The 14,394-nt window shown below is 42.3% G+C and overlaps 1 protein-coding gene across 1 annotated transcript in view; it reads right to left on the reverse strand.

The window, feature by feature from the left end:
• stac (SH3 and cysteine rich domain) overlaps positions 1–14,394 on the reverse strand; it is a gene marked incomplete at both ends in the record, with an annotated part of 39,357 nt that overhangs the window by 3,732 nt on the left and 21,231 nt on the right. Inside the window, 5 exons of the mRNA XM_080750155.1 lie at positions 4,262–4,347; positions 10,064–10,131; positions 11,298–11,382; positions 12,832–12,938; positions 13,365–13,446. Of these exons, the coding sequence (XP_080606281.1) occupies positions 4,262–4,347; positions 10,064–10,131; positions 11,298–11,382; positions 12,832–12,938; positions 13,365–13,446 (428 nt within the window). The remainder of the gene's footprint in view (positions 1–4,261; positions 4,348–10,063; positions 10,132–11,297; positions 11,383–12,831; positions 12,939–13,364; positions 13,447–14,394) is intronic.

The following is a 14,394-nucleotide window of genomic DNA, read 5'->3' on the forward strand; positions in this document are numbered from 1 at the left end:
GTGGGGAAACTAGGTTGAAAGTGGCTAAGAGAACAAGGAGAGGAGTCTTTTATTTAAGTTGGGGATCTTTTTAGGCTCGTTCGTGTATTCTGATGTTCTTCTATCATTCTGAAGCTCTTCCGCACCCAGCAGACTCGGGGCAAAATGAATCATGAATACCTCATCAACTCATGTGTCATAATTACTAGCATCTGTTCAAAGCCATGGGTGTACTCGACCAATAAGAACCACCAAGGAGAGCAGTGGGACAAAAGCTGGGCCCAAATGCAGTTTGGGCTGTTTCCTGTGCCTCCCTCTTGTGGTCCAATTAAAATGCTGACAGTCTTCTGCTGGGAATACTCTGGGAATGCTCAACATGACTCAGAGAATGTGGTTTTATAGCAGGTGAGGAAAAACACGAGATGACAATTGACGCCGTAAAATGTTCCTCGGCTGTCGACAACAACTTGATATATGGGACTTCCAGGGTCAGAGCAGGAAATGTACGAGCTGCCGTACATTTTTCCAGCGTGCAGTGAAGTTTAAAGGGATAGTCCACCCAAAAAAGAATAAAAACTTATTTTTTAATGGATTACTCACCCCACTGAGACTTGAATTCATGGATATTGTTTTGTTTTTGTCGCATTCCTAAGCCAATAATTTGATGACCGTTAGTAACCCTATGGAGACACAAACGAGACTCTTTGACAAAAACAAAAAAATATCCATGAATTTTAGTTTCCATGGGGTGAGTAATCGATATAATTCTTTTTTAATTTTGGGTGTGAACAGTCTGAACACAGCATGCAAAACACAGACCCTCACTTATACAAGGGCCAAATGGTTATTCAACGACAATAAAGTACATATCTAATAATCGTGCAATCAGTCTGATGTTTAATAATGCAGCACACGTCATTATCATAATCATCATATTGTCTCACAGTAATTGTGTAATCAAAGTGTGCGGCAGCAGCTGCAAGTAGCTAATCACAAGCCACATTTCCAGTTTGAAGAGAAAATTGAAACTGAAATATTTTGATTAGAGATTGTATTTTCTAGAACCAGACTGATATCGGTTTGGCCAATATATCAACCATTATTTGTACGTTTGTGAACATTTCACCACTGAAGCTTTTCGGTGTTGGTTTGGATGCATACTACTCACTATACTGGGATCCTAAGCCTTTGATAAGGGGAGAAATGTGGAGACACTTGATTCCAGATTCCAATGAATACCTTATCAGACATGATGATTGAAGTTTCTATGAGAAGAGAGGGGGCGGATCATTTGTGTGTGTGTGTGTGTGTGTGTGTGTGTGTGTGTGTGTGTGTGTGTGTGTGTGTGTGTGTGTGCCCACAGAAGGAGGGAGTGAATGAGAGACAGAAGTAGAATGCTCTCTTTCCTAAAGACCTATTTCAAAGGGCTGTAAAAAATGATGACCTATTCATTAGAGTTCATGGAGGGAAGAAATGGATGGTCTAGACTATATAATCTTCAGATTCTACCAGGGCTCATAACAACATAAGTAAGCCTTGTAGAGCCATGAGGCCCATAGGCAAGTACCTGAAAACAGGTACTTGTAATCAAGCCACACTAATTATTAGCCACAAAAAAGAAGAAATGTTATATAATAATAATAATTAGGCTCATCACAAAAAATCTATTGTGTTATCTATGACTCACCTCTGGAGCACTCTGATGTAATTAATTACTGAATAGCCTGAAATGAGTAGATAACACAAGCGGACTAATGAAAAACAAGTGGATTATACTTGTAGTCATTGGAAAGACTATGACTAGATGGCTTTCCTCCACTGACTACTGACTATCATTCACTGACACCAGCCTGCTTATTGCGACCGTCAGGTCGCACTTACTATCAAAACCACCACAAAGTGTAAGTAACTCCGTCCCTCCGTCTGTCTGTCACACCTCACACGTCACACTCTTGCCCTGCTCATATCTCCGCAACCGTTGCCCCGATCCATGCCAAGTTTTGCACACACGTTCCTTGCCTGCCAAACTACAACCTCCAAGGACCCCCGGAGCTCCAGGGACCCCCATGTCCCTGGGGGACCCCCAGATGTAAAAAAATTACAAAATGTGCAAACATGACCAAATGACCACCCCAACCGGGCTGCTCACGGGGAATTCCCGGGGACCACCAACTCCTGCTGCTCCACAACGGATGCAAAAGTGGTGGCGCCCCCAGTGGAGGACCCCCTCCACTGCAGCTCACATAAAATGCCGTAACTCGGGCTAGGAGCGTCCGGGAGAGCCGGGGCCGGTACCTATTCGTCCGCCAAGGCAACGCGGAGACCCGACCCCTCATTTCTCACATGCCCCTCTTCTAGCGCCACCATGAGGCCGATTCTTGCAAAACACATTTTTGGACACTGCTCCTACAGATTTTGCCTTAAAATCACACAAATCGGTACACACTATGTCTACACTCATGTCATCAACATGGATCTGTCCCATATAGCGCCACCATCAGGCTGACGTGACGGTCGCTTATCTCCCGATTAGGGAGTCTTACTGGTCTTTAAAGGTAAAGACAGTGTGTGTGTGTGTGTGTGTGTGTGTGTGTGTGTGTGTGTGTGTGCGTGCGTGCGTGCACGTAGGTTTGTGTGCTCACATATTATGTTGTTTAGCATTCACAAACAGCTAAGAATAACTGCTATATTAGCATAGCAAAGGCAACCAGAAAAGCAACAATAAAGAGGCTATTTAGGGTCAGAATCCGGTGACACATCCTGCTCCAATACATTATGAGTCAGAGGACCATACCGCCGTCACAACATGTTAACGTCTATTCACAGCTTCAGTGTATCGTATCGTACATAAACACAGGCCATTTTCCTGTTAATACTTTTATTTTTAGATACTGTGTTTGTTTACATTTTCTCCAACATCGTTCATGCGCTGCCGCAGTTACCTGAGTCAATGCTAGCTAAACATAACCGCCATTCTGGCAGTCGTGTCAAGTATACAGTATGTTGAGACGTAGTCAATGGTGTAAACATACCCGACCACCAGTATGGTCCTTTAAGTCTGCGCTGAAGGAGGAACTGGCAGCATTGGCTTCTATTCTGAGTCTGTACAGTATGTGAAGACAGCAAATGTACAAACAGATTTCTAGCTTTGGAGTTTGGAGGAGCTGTAAGCCGCTGCTGTTGCATTTGTGAGAGAGCTACACAAAGTACTATCAGGTGACTTTCAGAGCCAGGCACGTGCACACATAGACATCAAAGGGGGCTTGAGCCCCTGCCCTTTTATCCATCTGTAAAAAGTGCCCTCTCCAGACCATGAATGTAGTTTTTACTACGGTGAAAGAAATGCAAATTCCCCCTTTCCATGCCATACCTGAAGGCAGCATTCAAGAGAATTTCCCTTTCCAAACTCTCCTGAACTAGAATGCGGCATCTTATGTTGAAATCAAGAAATGTGAAGAAATCAAGTATCGAAAATAGCCGACCTCCAAGCTCTGCTGTTATTTTCAATGTTTTCACCAAAAAGGCCCTTTTAGAAATGTCAGCCCCTGCCTCTCTAACATTCTCTGCACGTCCCTGTTCAGAGCAATGAAGTACTGTATGCTTGTTTGAATTCCTTCAGTACAGTTGGATTCAACAGTATTATGTTTAGTTGAGCCACAAAGCGATTATAATTTTGATATTTTTATTAGGAAGAAGTCTGGATCCGCGGATCTCCAAATAGTAAAATCAACGGGAATTTGACATTTTTATTAAAAAAATAAACAGTACTGGGTTTGGTGATGTGATCTAAATTGTCTGAATCAGCTTTGTCTGTGTTTGTTTACATGTTAAAAAAAGTGAGTTTAAGAGCTGTTTCACCGTACAATGTAAGTCAACAAGGAGCATATTTTGAATTATCAAAATCAATGGAGCAATTATTTTATATTTCGTATCCACCTTTGTTTTGAGTTCATCATGGCAAGTAACTACACAACCCAAACCTCTACCATAGTGCTCTTGCCCTGTAAGTACAGTACTCAAGTAAATGTACTTACAGTACTTAGTTACAGTCCACCACTGTTTCTAGAGTTATACATTAATAGACAGTGTAAAGAAACATTAAATATTCACAGCACAACGTTGGAACCACAGAAAAATGTAATGCACATTCTCTGCTTCTTCCTTCCTTTCTCCCTTTCTCCCGTGTGTGTGTGTGTGTGTGTGTGTGTGTGTGTGTGTGTGTGTGTGTGTGTGTGTGTGTGTGTGTGTGTGAGCGAGCGAGTGAGTGCATGCATGCACTGACCTCATCTCCAGGTCGTGGGTGTCCTGGGGAGTGTAGCTGTACAATGCTACATAGGTGTTGAGTAGGTCATCCTCCTGTGTTTGCTCCTGCAACACACAAACACACACACACACACACACACACACACACACACACACACACACACACACACACACACACACACACACACACACACACAAATGACAATTATGAATTTTGAGTGCTGGTCATGGTCTGAAGTAATGCATATAATCTGTTCTGCAATCATTTTTGAGCGGTGCCAGCTGCTCCACCATTTGCCCGAGTGTGTAGATATAGATATGAGTACGGTGTATGTCTGTAATCTCTGTATGTAGGAGGACGGCCTCAACAACTGCAATACCGCTGGGTGACCAAGTGGCGCTGTTGAGCAGCCTTGTCATTAATGGACAACACAAGAATTCATTGCGGCCGTAGGTCACAGTTTCGTATGAAAATGGTCACATCACTGAGATGTCAGGGGAACCACACTAACAGAATCCTTTTTATGCCCTTATATGGAGATCCCTGATGTCATCGATATCTTCTTCTTTCTTGTATCATCGTCTTTGATGATTGGTTGTCGACATTTTTATTTCACAAGATTTCTTGTACAGGACTTCAAATGGGAATGCCCATATATGGAGGCCACATCAGCCACATACCACACTAGCAGAATCCATATATGGCCAAGACAGCCCGTATCTGTGTGGCTGGTTCTACAGACAGGGATCTCCATATATGGGCATAAAAGGGATTGTATCTATGATGTCAGATGTCACAGACGTCATAGGACCTTCACATAAAATATAACAAGCATGTTTGGGGTCTCACAGCATATCTCCATATATATGGATCTCCATATATGAGTATCAGGGGTCTCCATATATGGGTAACTGGTCCGATATACATCACTGGCCAGATGGCCAAGACATGGATGGCCCTTAGACATTTCTCCCTTATGCGTCTTACTGGTATATTATAGCTTAATGAAATGAACTACTCAAAGGCACGGCTCACTTTCTTTTCTAATCCATTGCTAATTTGAGTGGGAGAGGCACGATCTCCTGGCTGGTGTTAGCTCAATTAGCAGAGCAACTCATGTATATTTCAGTGTTCACTCTGTACACCTGCACCTGAAACTGAGGGTGTTTTCCTGTGTCTAATGGGTCTGGGAAATGTCCTCCAAATGCATTTATGTACTGTATCTATGCACCGGTATGTACCTTTATGGTGATAATAGAGAAATCCTGCTAAAATAGGAAAGAATCAAGGCTCACAGATTTTACAAGACAAATCTGCCTAATCCAATAATGTGATAGAACCATGACAAAGATATAAAGTGACCTGATTTAACTTAAAAATAGCAGATCTACAAGCTGCGGTGTGTTGTGTGCTTGTCTTATTCAATGTGAGACATGGGTGCACAACCAAGTATAAATCAGGATTAATTTGCCAGTTGCACGAAATGGCCCCAATGGAGCACCAGGTGGACGAGTGTTATGGCTGATGGATGAGGCGAGTTTCCCCGGTAACAAAGCAAACTACTCCTTTGAAAGGCACAACATCGCCCGCTGGCAATTTATTACACTAACAGCTCATCAGCAGCCTTGAGAGCTACATTGCACCCGAGAGAAGCCTCTATTGGCCTTTTCGACTAGGAAGGGTAACCCAGAACCTTCCATAATGTACAACTTTCTAGAACAGGAGTCTTCAACGTTTTCAGGCCAAGGATCCCTTAGTTGAGAGAGAGATGAAGCAGGGACCCACACAAACTTTTCATAGTTTCATTGTTTGACAGCACAACCCTGCGTTTGACGGGTGAAAACGGGCGGAAAATATACCATTATAAATTTGCGGGGAAGGGGAAGGGCGTTGCACAATTAAACACAGGCGGGCGAGATTTTATTGTGAAAATCAGACAACTGTTTCTGCCTAAACAACGTCACAGGAGCATACACAGCGAGCAGCAGGACAGAACCACGGCATGCAAACATCACTGTTTATGCCTAAACATCAAGTCACACTCACTCTCACAGAAGCGGCTGGAATGCACACAGTCACAGTGAGCAACAACCTACTGCTGGCAGGACACACACAACTCACAGACACAACACACAGCATGCACTAGCATGTTAGCCCATGTTCTCATCATAGCAAGAGGTTTAAAAGGCTATCTAAAATAATTAAGAGTGGGAGCCGACCTGGCGTTTATGTAAATACTGTACATTGCGTCGCAAACACTGAGGACGGCTGTAGGCTATTTGCTTTAATGCATGTAATCATGGGTAGACGGGCGGGCGACGGGTACATTTTTTGAAGGCAGGACGGATCTGGTTTTGATTTTTATGTAATCACGGGTAGCGGGTCGGTCCACGGATCTAATGACGGGCGGGGCGGGCGTGGGTTTTCAAAATCGGACCCGTGCAGGACTCTGATCCAGTCGCATATGCTTGTGTGTAGCTCTAGGTCTCTGAGCTAGAGCTCTTCACGGGTATTTATTTACTATTTAAATTACTTAAAAGTAGGAGTAAAAGTAGAGCATTTAAAAATTACTTTAAAAGTACAGATCCTCAAAAAAACTACTCTCGAGTAATTACTTGAGTAATTTTGCTTTAGTATTTTCCACCTCTAATGGTACGCATGCATTGCGCAGCGGAGCGCAACATTTTTAGAAACAAACCTAAACCAGCCTCAAACAACTATTGGCCAAAAGGTGGCACTGTAGAAATCCATTGAAAGCTAGCTCATGCCCTGTTTGACCGGGGACTGCCCATAAGTCCGAAGGTTCATTAGTCCGAAGGTTCATTATTCCGAATTTAGTTAGGGTTACTGAGGTTAGGTTTAGGGTTAGGGTTAGAGTTAGGCATAGTACGACCTTTAGATCTCCCACCATTTTGAATTATGTGGAAAAACAGATAAAATCTATCTCCTCCTTTTTACACCTGAACTTTGGAGCAATATCTAAAATAACTCTTGGAGAAAAGTTTGTATGTGAAAACACGTTTTGGGCGCTAGATGGCGTTCTCGGCTATTCCAGGCAATCCTCGGCTATTCTCGGTTCAAATGTATTTTTACAAGGGGGGGGGGGGGGGGGGGGGGGGGGGGCGTCTCCATCTGGATTCAATGGGGATAAATGTATCGCTAAAAGTGAAACAAAGATAAATCAATTCACACTGTAATTGTACAAAATGTTGTGCAATCCGTGACAGGGTTGGTTTACAGTAGAATACATACAAAGAACTTTGCAGTTCAACCTCAAGTGTGAAAATGTGAACCAGTGGTGTAAAGTAACAAAGTACAATTACCGGTACTTAATTACTGTACTTAAGTACAATTTTGAGGTATTTGTACTTTACTTGAGTATTTCCAATTTCCAATACTTTTACTTCTACTCCAGTACATCTCGGATACAAACATTGTACTTTTACTCCACTACATGTATTTGAAAACTTTAGTTACTATAGTTACTTGCAAAACATACATTAAACACTTCAGCCCTGTATACATTTCGGCCATTTGAAAATAGCCGATCGGCTATTTTCAATAGATTTTAATACTTGAAAATGTGTGAAATGGGAGGTACATTCTGCATAATGAGTACTTTCTACTTTTAGTACTTTTAATTAAATTTTGATACCAATACTTTTGTACTTTTACTCAAGTAGATTTTGAAATCCAGAATTTTACTTGTAAGGGTGCCCTCACACCAAAATACCTAGAGTGGAATCCGCCAATGCATTTCAATGGGAATGGAGCGTTATGTGCAGAAATCCTATACTGGCAAAAAACTCTCCATTCTCATTGATATGCTTTGGCGGATTCCACTATAGGTATTTAGGTGTGAGGGCACCCTAACAGAGTACATCTACATTGCAGTATTGATACTTTAACTTAAGTACAAAACGTGAGTACTTTCCCTACCACTGATGTGAACTGACAGTGATTCCATGGTGTGTGTGTGTGAGCGTGTGTGAGCGTGTGTGTGTGTGTGTGTGTGTGTGTGTGTGTGTGTGTGTGTGTGTGTGTGTGTGTGTGTGTGTGTGTGTGTGTGTGTGTGTGTGTGTGTGTGCGCGTGCGTGCGTGCGTGCGTGTGAGTGCGTGTGCGTGTGTGAGTGTTTGTCTGCATGCACGCGGGCCTCTCCTTCCAGATAGGAGGCCTCTCCACGGGCAGCGTGCTCCCGTGGAGAGGTGGAGAAGCGATGACCGTATGTCTCATTCCTCTGTTCATTACCCTGCAGAGTCTCCGTCTGTCTGTTGGCCCCTCTCTGCTCTAATGGACCTGTCGTCAAGACAGACAAACGGCCCACTGCCAGCTGTGCGCAGCCCAAGCCGATAACACCGCAGAATACACAGCGTGCGTCTTCCCTGAAATAGCCGACTGGCCCGGGAGATTGTACTGGGTGTGTGCAAAGGACAGAGGTAAGGGGTGGGGGTGGAAGGGGGGGGGGTTGTTGGTCTGTGTCTTCCATGCTTATTTGTTCATTTGTGCGAATGCCAACATGTTTATGTGTCTTTTTCCATTGTTGAAATTGGAGATAAACATGTAAAACTAAAAGGTAAACAGGAAATCTAACCACAAATAGAAAATCTACAAGTGAATCTTCCCCAGTATTGCAGTGTGTGGTCACTGCCGCAGCTCTCTCTCACCAAATAACCACAGTGGAAGTTGAAAAGAGAGAAGTGCAATGAATCGATTAAATATTTATTTCTACTTCTAATAATGGTGTCCGCAGACGTCTTACCATTTCTGTTTCGCTCACACGAGCTTTGCACAGTTAGCTCTGCATGTGCAGTATAAATTAAATATGGCCCTGCGGTCTCTCAAGCTGGCTTCATCCTTATCGGTGTGGCCGGGCAAGGGTCTAGGGCAGTATGGGTATGATTTGTACTGACAGAAAAATAAGTTTTTCCTCTTGACTCCTGGGAAATACAGCAGTGATGATGGAGCCAGGCCAAGTGTAGCAAGCTGATGAGGGTCACACAGTAAGAACTGACTCTCTGTCTCGGTTCTCAGGCTAACAAGAGTTCAGTAGCTGGTCAGAGAGGTTTTCTTACCATGCCAGCACTGCCCTCCTAGACTCAAATAAATCAAATACATCATATAACTTAAAACATGAGAACCTCTTGAGAAGATGTTTCAAACAATGTGAATGCACCTCGTTTTTAAATGACTGATTTCACATTGAATAGCTTTGTTGTTGAAATGTGCTATAGAAATAAACTTGCATTGCCGTACCTATATCCTGATTTGGGTGCCAGAGGATTTGAGCTAGGTCATAAAGAGGTGGAACAATGACAAAGTGTCTGTTTGTGCAGCGTGTGTCTCACAGTCACAACAGCCATGCTTTGTGGGCTAAACCAGCATCTAAATAAAAATTATTACCTTGATCATTGCTGTGTATCCTGCTTCCACTAACATGCAACATAACATTTTACACAGCCATGAAAGCACATAATGAATGAGATGTTTTCATTCCCCAAATTCATTTTCCAGCATTCATCCTCCATCACTCTCAATCTTCATTATGTGTGCAAGAATGTACTTTACAGACCCGTCAGGGCCTAAAAATTGATAAAATGTGTCTCTCATGGCATAATCAATATTGAATTGGCTTTGAATATTTATGTCTAAAAATAGAATAGCCATTCTACAAGCGCAAAACACAAGCTTGTAGATTGTAGATTTTCACCAAAAGTTTGCCTACTTTCTCAGAATGTTTATCTATTTTTTCCAGAATGTCGGAATGACAAGCCCAGAACAGGGACCCTAGGGTTCATGTGGTTAAGGTGCGAGTTCCTCACCGGTGAATCCTCAGGCATTCTCTCCGGTTGGTGGTATGGCTCTGTTCCATTCTCCACGACTGTGAAAACTAAAAACAGAACGGATCAGTCAGTAAAAACGGAAAAAGATGTTTTACAACCACTGGCAAAGAGATTTAACCACCAAGACTTCACAGGAATAACAGTTCGAAGTATAGTAATGAAAGATGGGTAAGACTGTATATTAAACTTAGTAAATTATAGTGTCTTTGTTGTAATTATAATACACATTTATAATAATGATTATTATGACACCTTATAAGTGCATTATAATGCATTGTAAATGTGATTATAATGCATTATAGACACCCTTTAAGTAAAGTGTTACCAGTTATAATGTGACCACTGAGCGGACCAGAACTTATACTACTTCATAAACTTTGTTATACGTTGTTATGCATAACTATTTGCAACGAGTGTTATGAAGCCTTATAAGTGAATTATCATGCATTATAAATCTGTTTATAATGCATTATAGACCCGACCTCAATATAAAGTCTTACCGAAAGAAGCAACCGAACACCAGAGCCCTTTCTGTAAAAACCGCAGGCTATCCAAACAGGGTTGATGAAATACAGATTCATAGATATTTGTATTTCTTATTGAGCAAACTCAAGAAGTAAAAGGTTGGAGGGTAAATGTTGTCACGTGGCACTCCCCAAGAATCCCAGCGTGAGGTTTGTCTCCATCTAGGTATGCTTCTGTTGTCTTTGATGGCTATTGATCAGCTTCTGTTGTCTTTGATGGCTATTGATCAGCCTTGTAGCTGTGCTTCAAATGTCTATTTCTTTCAGTTCTATGCTCTACCACTCTCACTGTAGTTGATTTTTCTCTACGTTTGTCTTTGTCTCCTCTTCTTTACTGAGGTTGACTGCTGTGGGACTGTGGGTCAATGATTTTCCCTCCAGTAAGGACCTATTGTATCACTGAGCAATTGAAGGAGGCAGCCACCGCTACAACAAATACATTACAGGGAACCTAGTTTTCTTTGAGCTTTGCCCTTGGTGTTTTCTGTAGACACGTCAATGAACAGACCGAAAAGAGAGTCTAGCTCAATATTTCTCAATACTTAAGATGGCGGTTAGGGAAAATACAATTATATGTCGCAACCTTTGCCGCCTTACTTACAGGAAAAAATACAATTGCATTTTTCTCCCTCCATGTCACCGTCTGGCCTTTGTCCAGATGCACATACTTCACTGTACTGGATGCTCACCATCATCACTGTGTTCTCTGGATAGTTCATGCCTACTGCTGTGGGCTGCCGCCACTTCCTCTGGAACCTTGTCCAAATCACTGGTCTGCACACACATACAGAGAGAACACACACAAACACGCGCGCGCGCGCACACACACAGAGAGAGAAGCAGAGACACAAGAGTTGATGACTTGAACATAACAGACTGCAGCAGGGAGACTGTAAGGTTTGGAAAAGTACCTTAGAAACTGCCACATGTGCAGTCTGACTGCATTTGGTAACTATTATCATAACCCCTGCTGGGTTCACATTGTGTCTGTTAGGACTGATTTATACTTAGTTGTCTACCAGTGTCGTGCACCAAAATTGGCCGATCTCACAAGTTCACAACGCATTGCAGCGTGAGGCGTAATAAGCTTGTAGATCAGCTATTTCCAGTGGACGACACCCGTGAACAGCTAAGTATAACTTGCAAGTGACACACACCCATTCACCAACAGCTGTCCTGGACAGGGTGGCCTCTAGCCAGCAGCATTCACATCCACTTAAGAGAGAGCTGCCTATTCAAGCTGCAGATACAGCTTATAATATAAGTGATAAGCTATAAATAAGAGCCTTCATTTTGTGTTACACAAACTAGGGACAGGAGACTGGAGAGTGTAGCCTAGCTCAACAATCTATCCAGTCCATCTAAAGAGCTGTAACGTGAGCAGTCCCACACACATCCCTTTCTTCATTGCCCTAACCACTACCTTTATTGGTAGTGTTTACTGCTGCACAGTGGCCATATCTAAGGAGAGCATCGACTTTGTGTGTCTGACTTGGACTAAACATAACATTCATAATGCTTGCTCTAAACTGTGATAATCTTCTTATCTTAATGTGCCTGTGTGTGTGTGTGTGTGTGTGTGTGTGTGTGTGTGTGTGTGTGTGTGTGTGTGTGTGTGTGTGTGTGTGCGCGCGCGTGTGTGTGTGTGTGTGTGTGTGTGTGTGTGTGTGTGTGTGTGTGTGTGTGTGTGTGTGTGTGTATGTAAAACTATCCCATTTAATGATTACAACAATACAGTAATTGAGAGAGACAGAGCAGAACTATGGGAATTGATCTAAAAACAAGCCCTAATCACCCGACAAAGAAGAATGCAAGAATACTGGCATACTGGTCTTTGTTAAGTTTTCTAAACTTCACAACATCTTTTCCCTCCCATTTCACCCCTTTCAACCTGGCACCTTGACATCTTCCAAACTTTAAAGAAATACGTAAATAATCTACAAGCGCACAACTATTGCGATGCGATCGCGATGCATTGTGAGCTTGTAGATCGGCTATTTTCCTTTATTGTGCAACACCGTTGTACGACAAAGTTTAAAATGGTGCTTACACAGTCAATCAGATTAATCGATTTGTGTTGATTCGTTGACATATTAAAAAAGTAAATGAGATAGAAATAAACGTCTCCTTTATTCAATTAATAGTTAGAATAATCACTAATGAAGTAATGTATAGTTGCGGCACTAAACTTGATAATGAACCAGCTGAATCAGCTGTACTTACTGAGAGACTGTGAGGGGACTCAGAACCACTGGGTCTCTTGGCTTTCTGTGCCAGTGACGTCCCCATCCTCAGAGCCTCATACACAGGGTCCACCTTGTTACCACAAGCTAGACAAACAACATAGAGAAATACAAGCAGCTGCTTATCTGTCAGACGGTTGATGTAGAATCAAGGTATTTACACACCGGGAGTGTGATGTCTCATTCGTACAGGTTGATGCATTCAATCGTGGTGAAAGTCCTACTTCGTTGCCGCATAAAATCTGAGTTGTGTGTGGATGTTTTCATGGCACAAACAATAGTTAGAAGAAATATATATTTTTGGGTGAATTAATTGCACGGAAAAAGAAAATAATACGCTCCCGGTGTGTAAGGACATTTAGACTGGAAGAAAGTGGCACTTGGGTAATGGTTGTTGGAAGAATGTGTCACTTGAAAAAATTAATTTTCCGCTGCCCGCTTCAATGCATTTCATTCCGGAGGGTAACTTGAAAGTTCAACTTTATCACAAAAATTGAAGATGGCTGTCCTCACCAATGGGCATGACTTCCTTGATGATCCCAAACTGTTCCTGAATCAGTAATGGGGAGCTGTAGTACCGTCGAAAGCCCTTTGGCTGCAGAAGGCAGAGAGAAGGGCAACAGAGGGAAGACAAAAGAGGGGACGGGGAGCAGACAGAGCCATTACATTGAGGAATGGATCGATATAGAGCCACAGACAGCTCAGCATCCTGACACTAAAATACATAACCCCTCTGATAATGTGCTGTTAAATCTCTGCTAGTCTGGGCGAGGGACTGCTCCTCCAGCCAGCAATGCTATATGGCTTTCATTTTTCAGCAAGCAGGCTAACTCAATCAGTCCCTGGCCAGTGACTCTGTAAACCTAAAACAATTTAAAAAGAAAGCTAACTGCTATTGAATCATAGCTTCACAGTCCATCCTGCTTCTCACATTTCATCATGCCTTGAGTAGTATCACTATTGCCCTCCTTGTTCACCTCTTTTAGTTTTACAAATTACGTATTTTAAACAGAAATATAGTATGACGCCTATAGTACCGCTGGCTAAAGTTAAATATATGTCATCGTGCAAGTTCACAGAAGGACAGGCTTCAAGCTTCTATCATTTATCTATCCATTATTTATCTGTACCCACTGCCTCCTATCTCATCATTGAATATCGATCAGTGTTGAGTTCTTCTCACACCCAGACAGATGGGTAAAAGTCTCCTCTATCCTCAGAGGAAGTAATCGCATCATAGGGCATAATGATAGATATATGTAACTGAAGTCTAAGAAGTATATATAGCCTAACATTTTCAGTGTTTAGATGTTCTTGGATGTACTTCTGCGAGTGCTGGGTAAACAGTCAAACAATGCAGAACAGCCAAGTGCTGGGATTTTTACATGTAATTAGAATGGTATGTGTTTTCATCCCTAGCTGTAGCTACACATTACTGTAAATGCTTTTGCTCAGTGCTCTATAAATTATGTTTATTATTATTATAGTTTTATATAAAAAAAAGAGAGTAACTTCCGATATAAAATGCTCTACATCTTGATTG

This window comes from Nannobrachium achirus, assembly GCF_963921795.1.
Source record: "Nannobrachium achirus genome assembly, chromosome: 20".
NCBI classification, from domain to species: Eukaryota; Metazoa; Chordata; class Actinopteri; order Myctophiformes; family Myctophidae; genus Nannobrachium; species Nannobrachium achirus.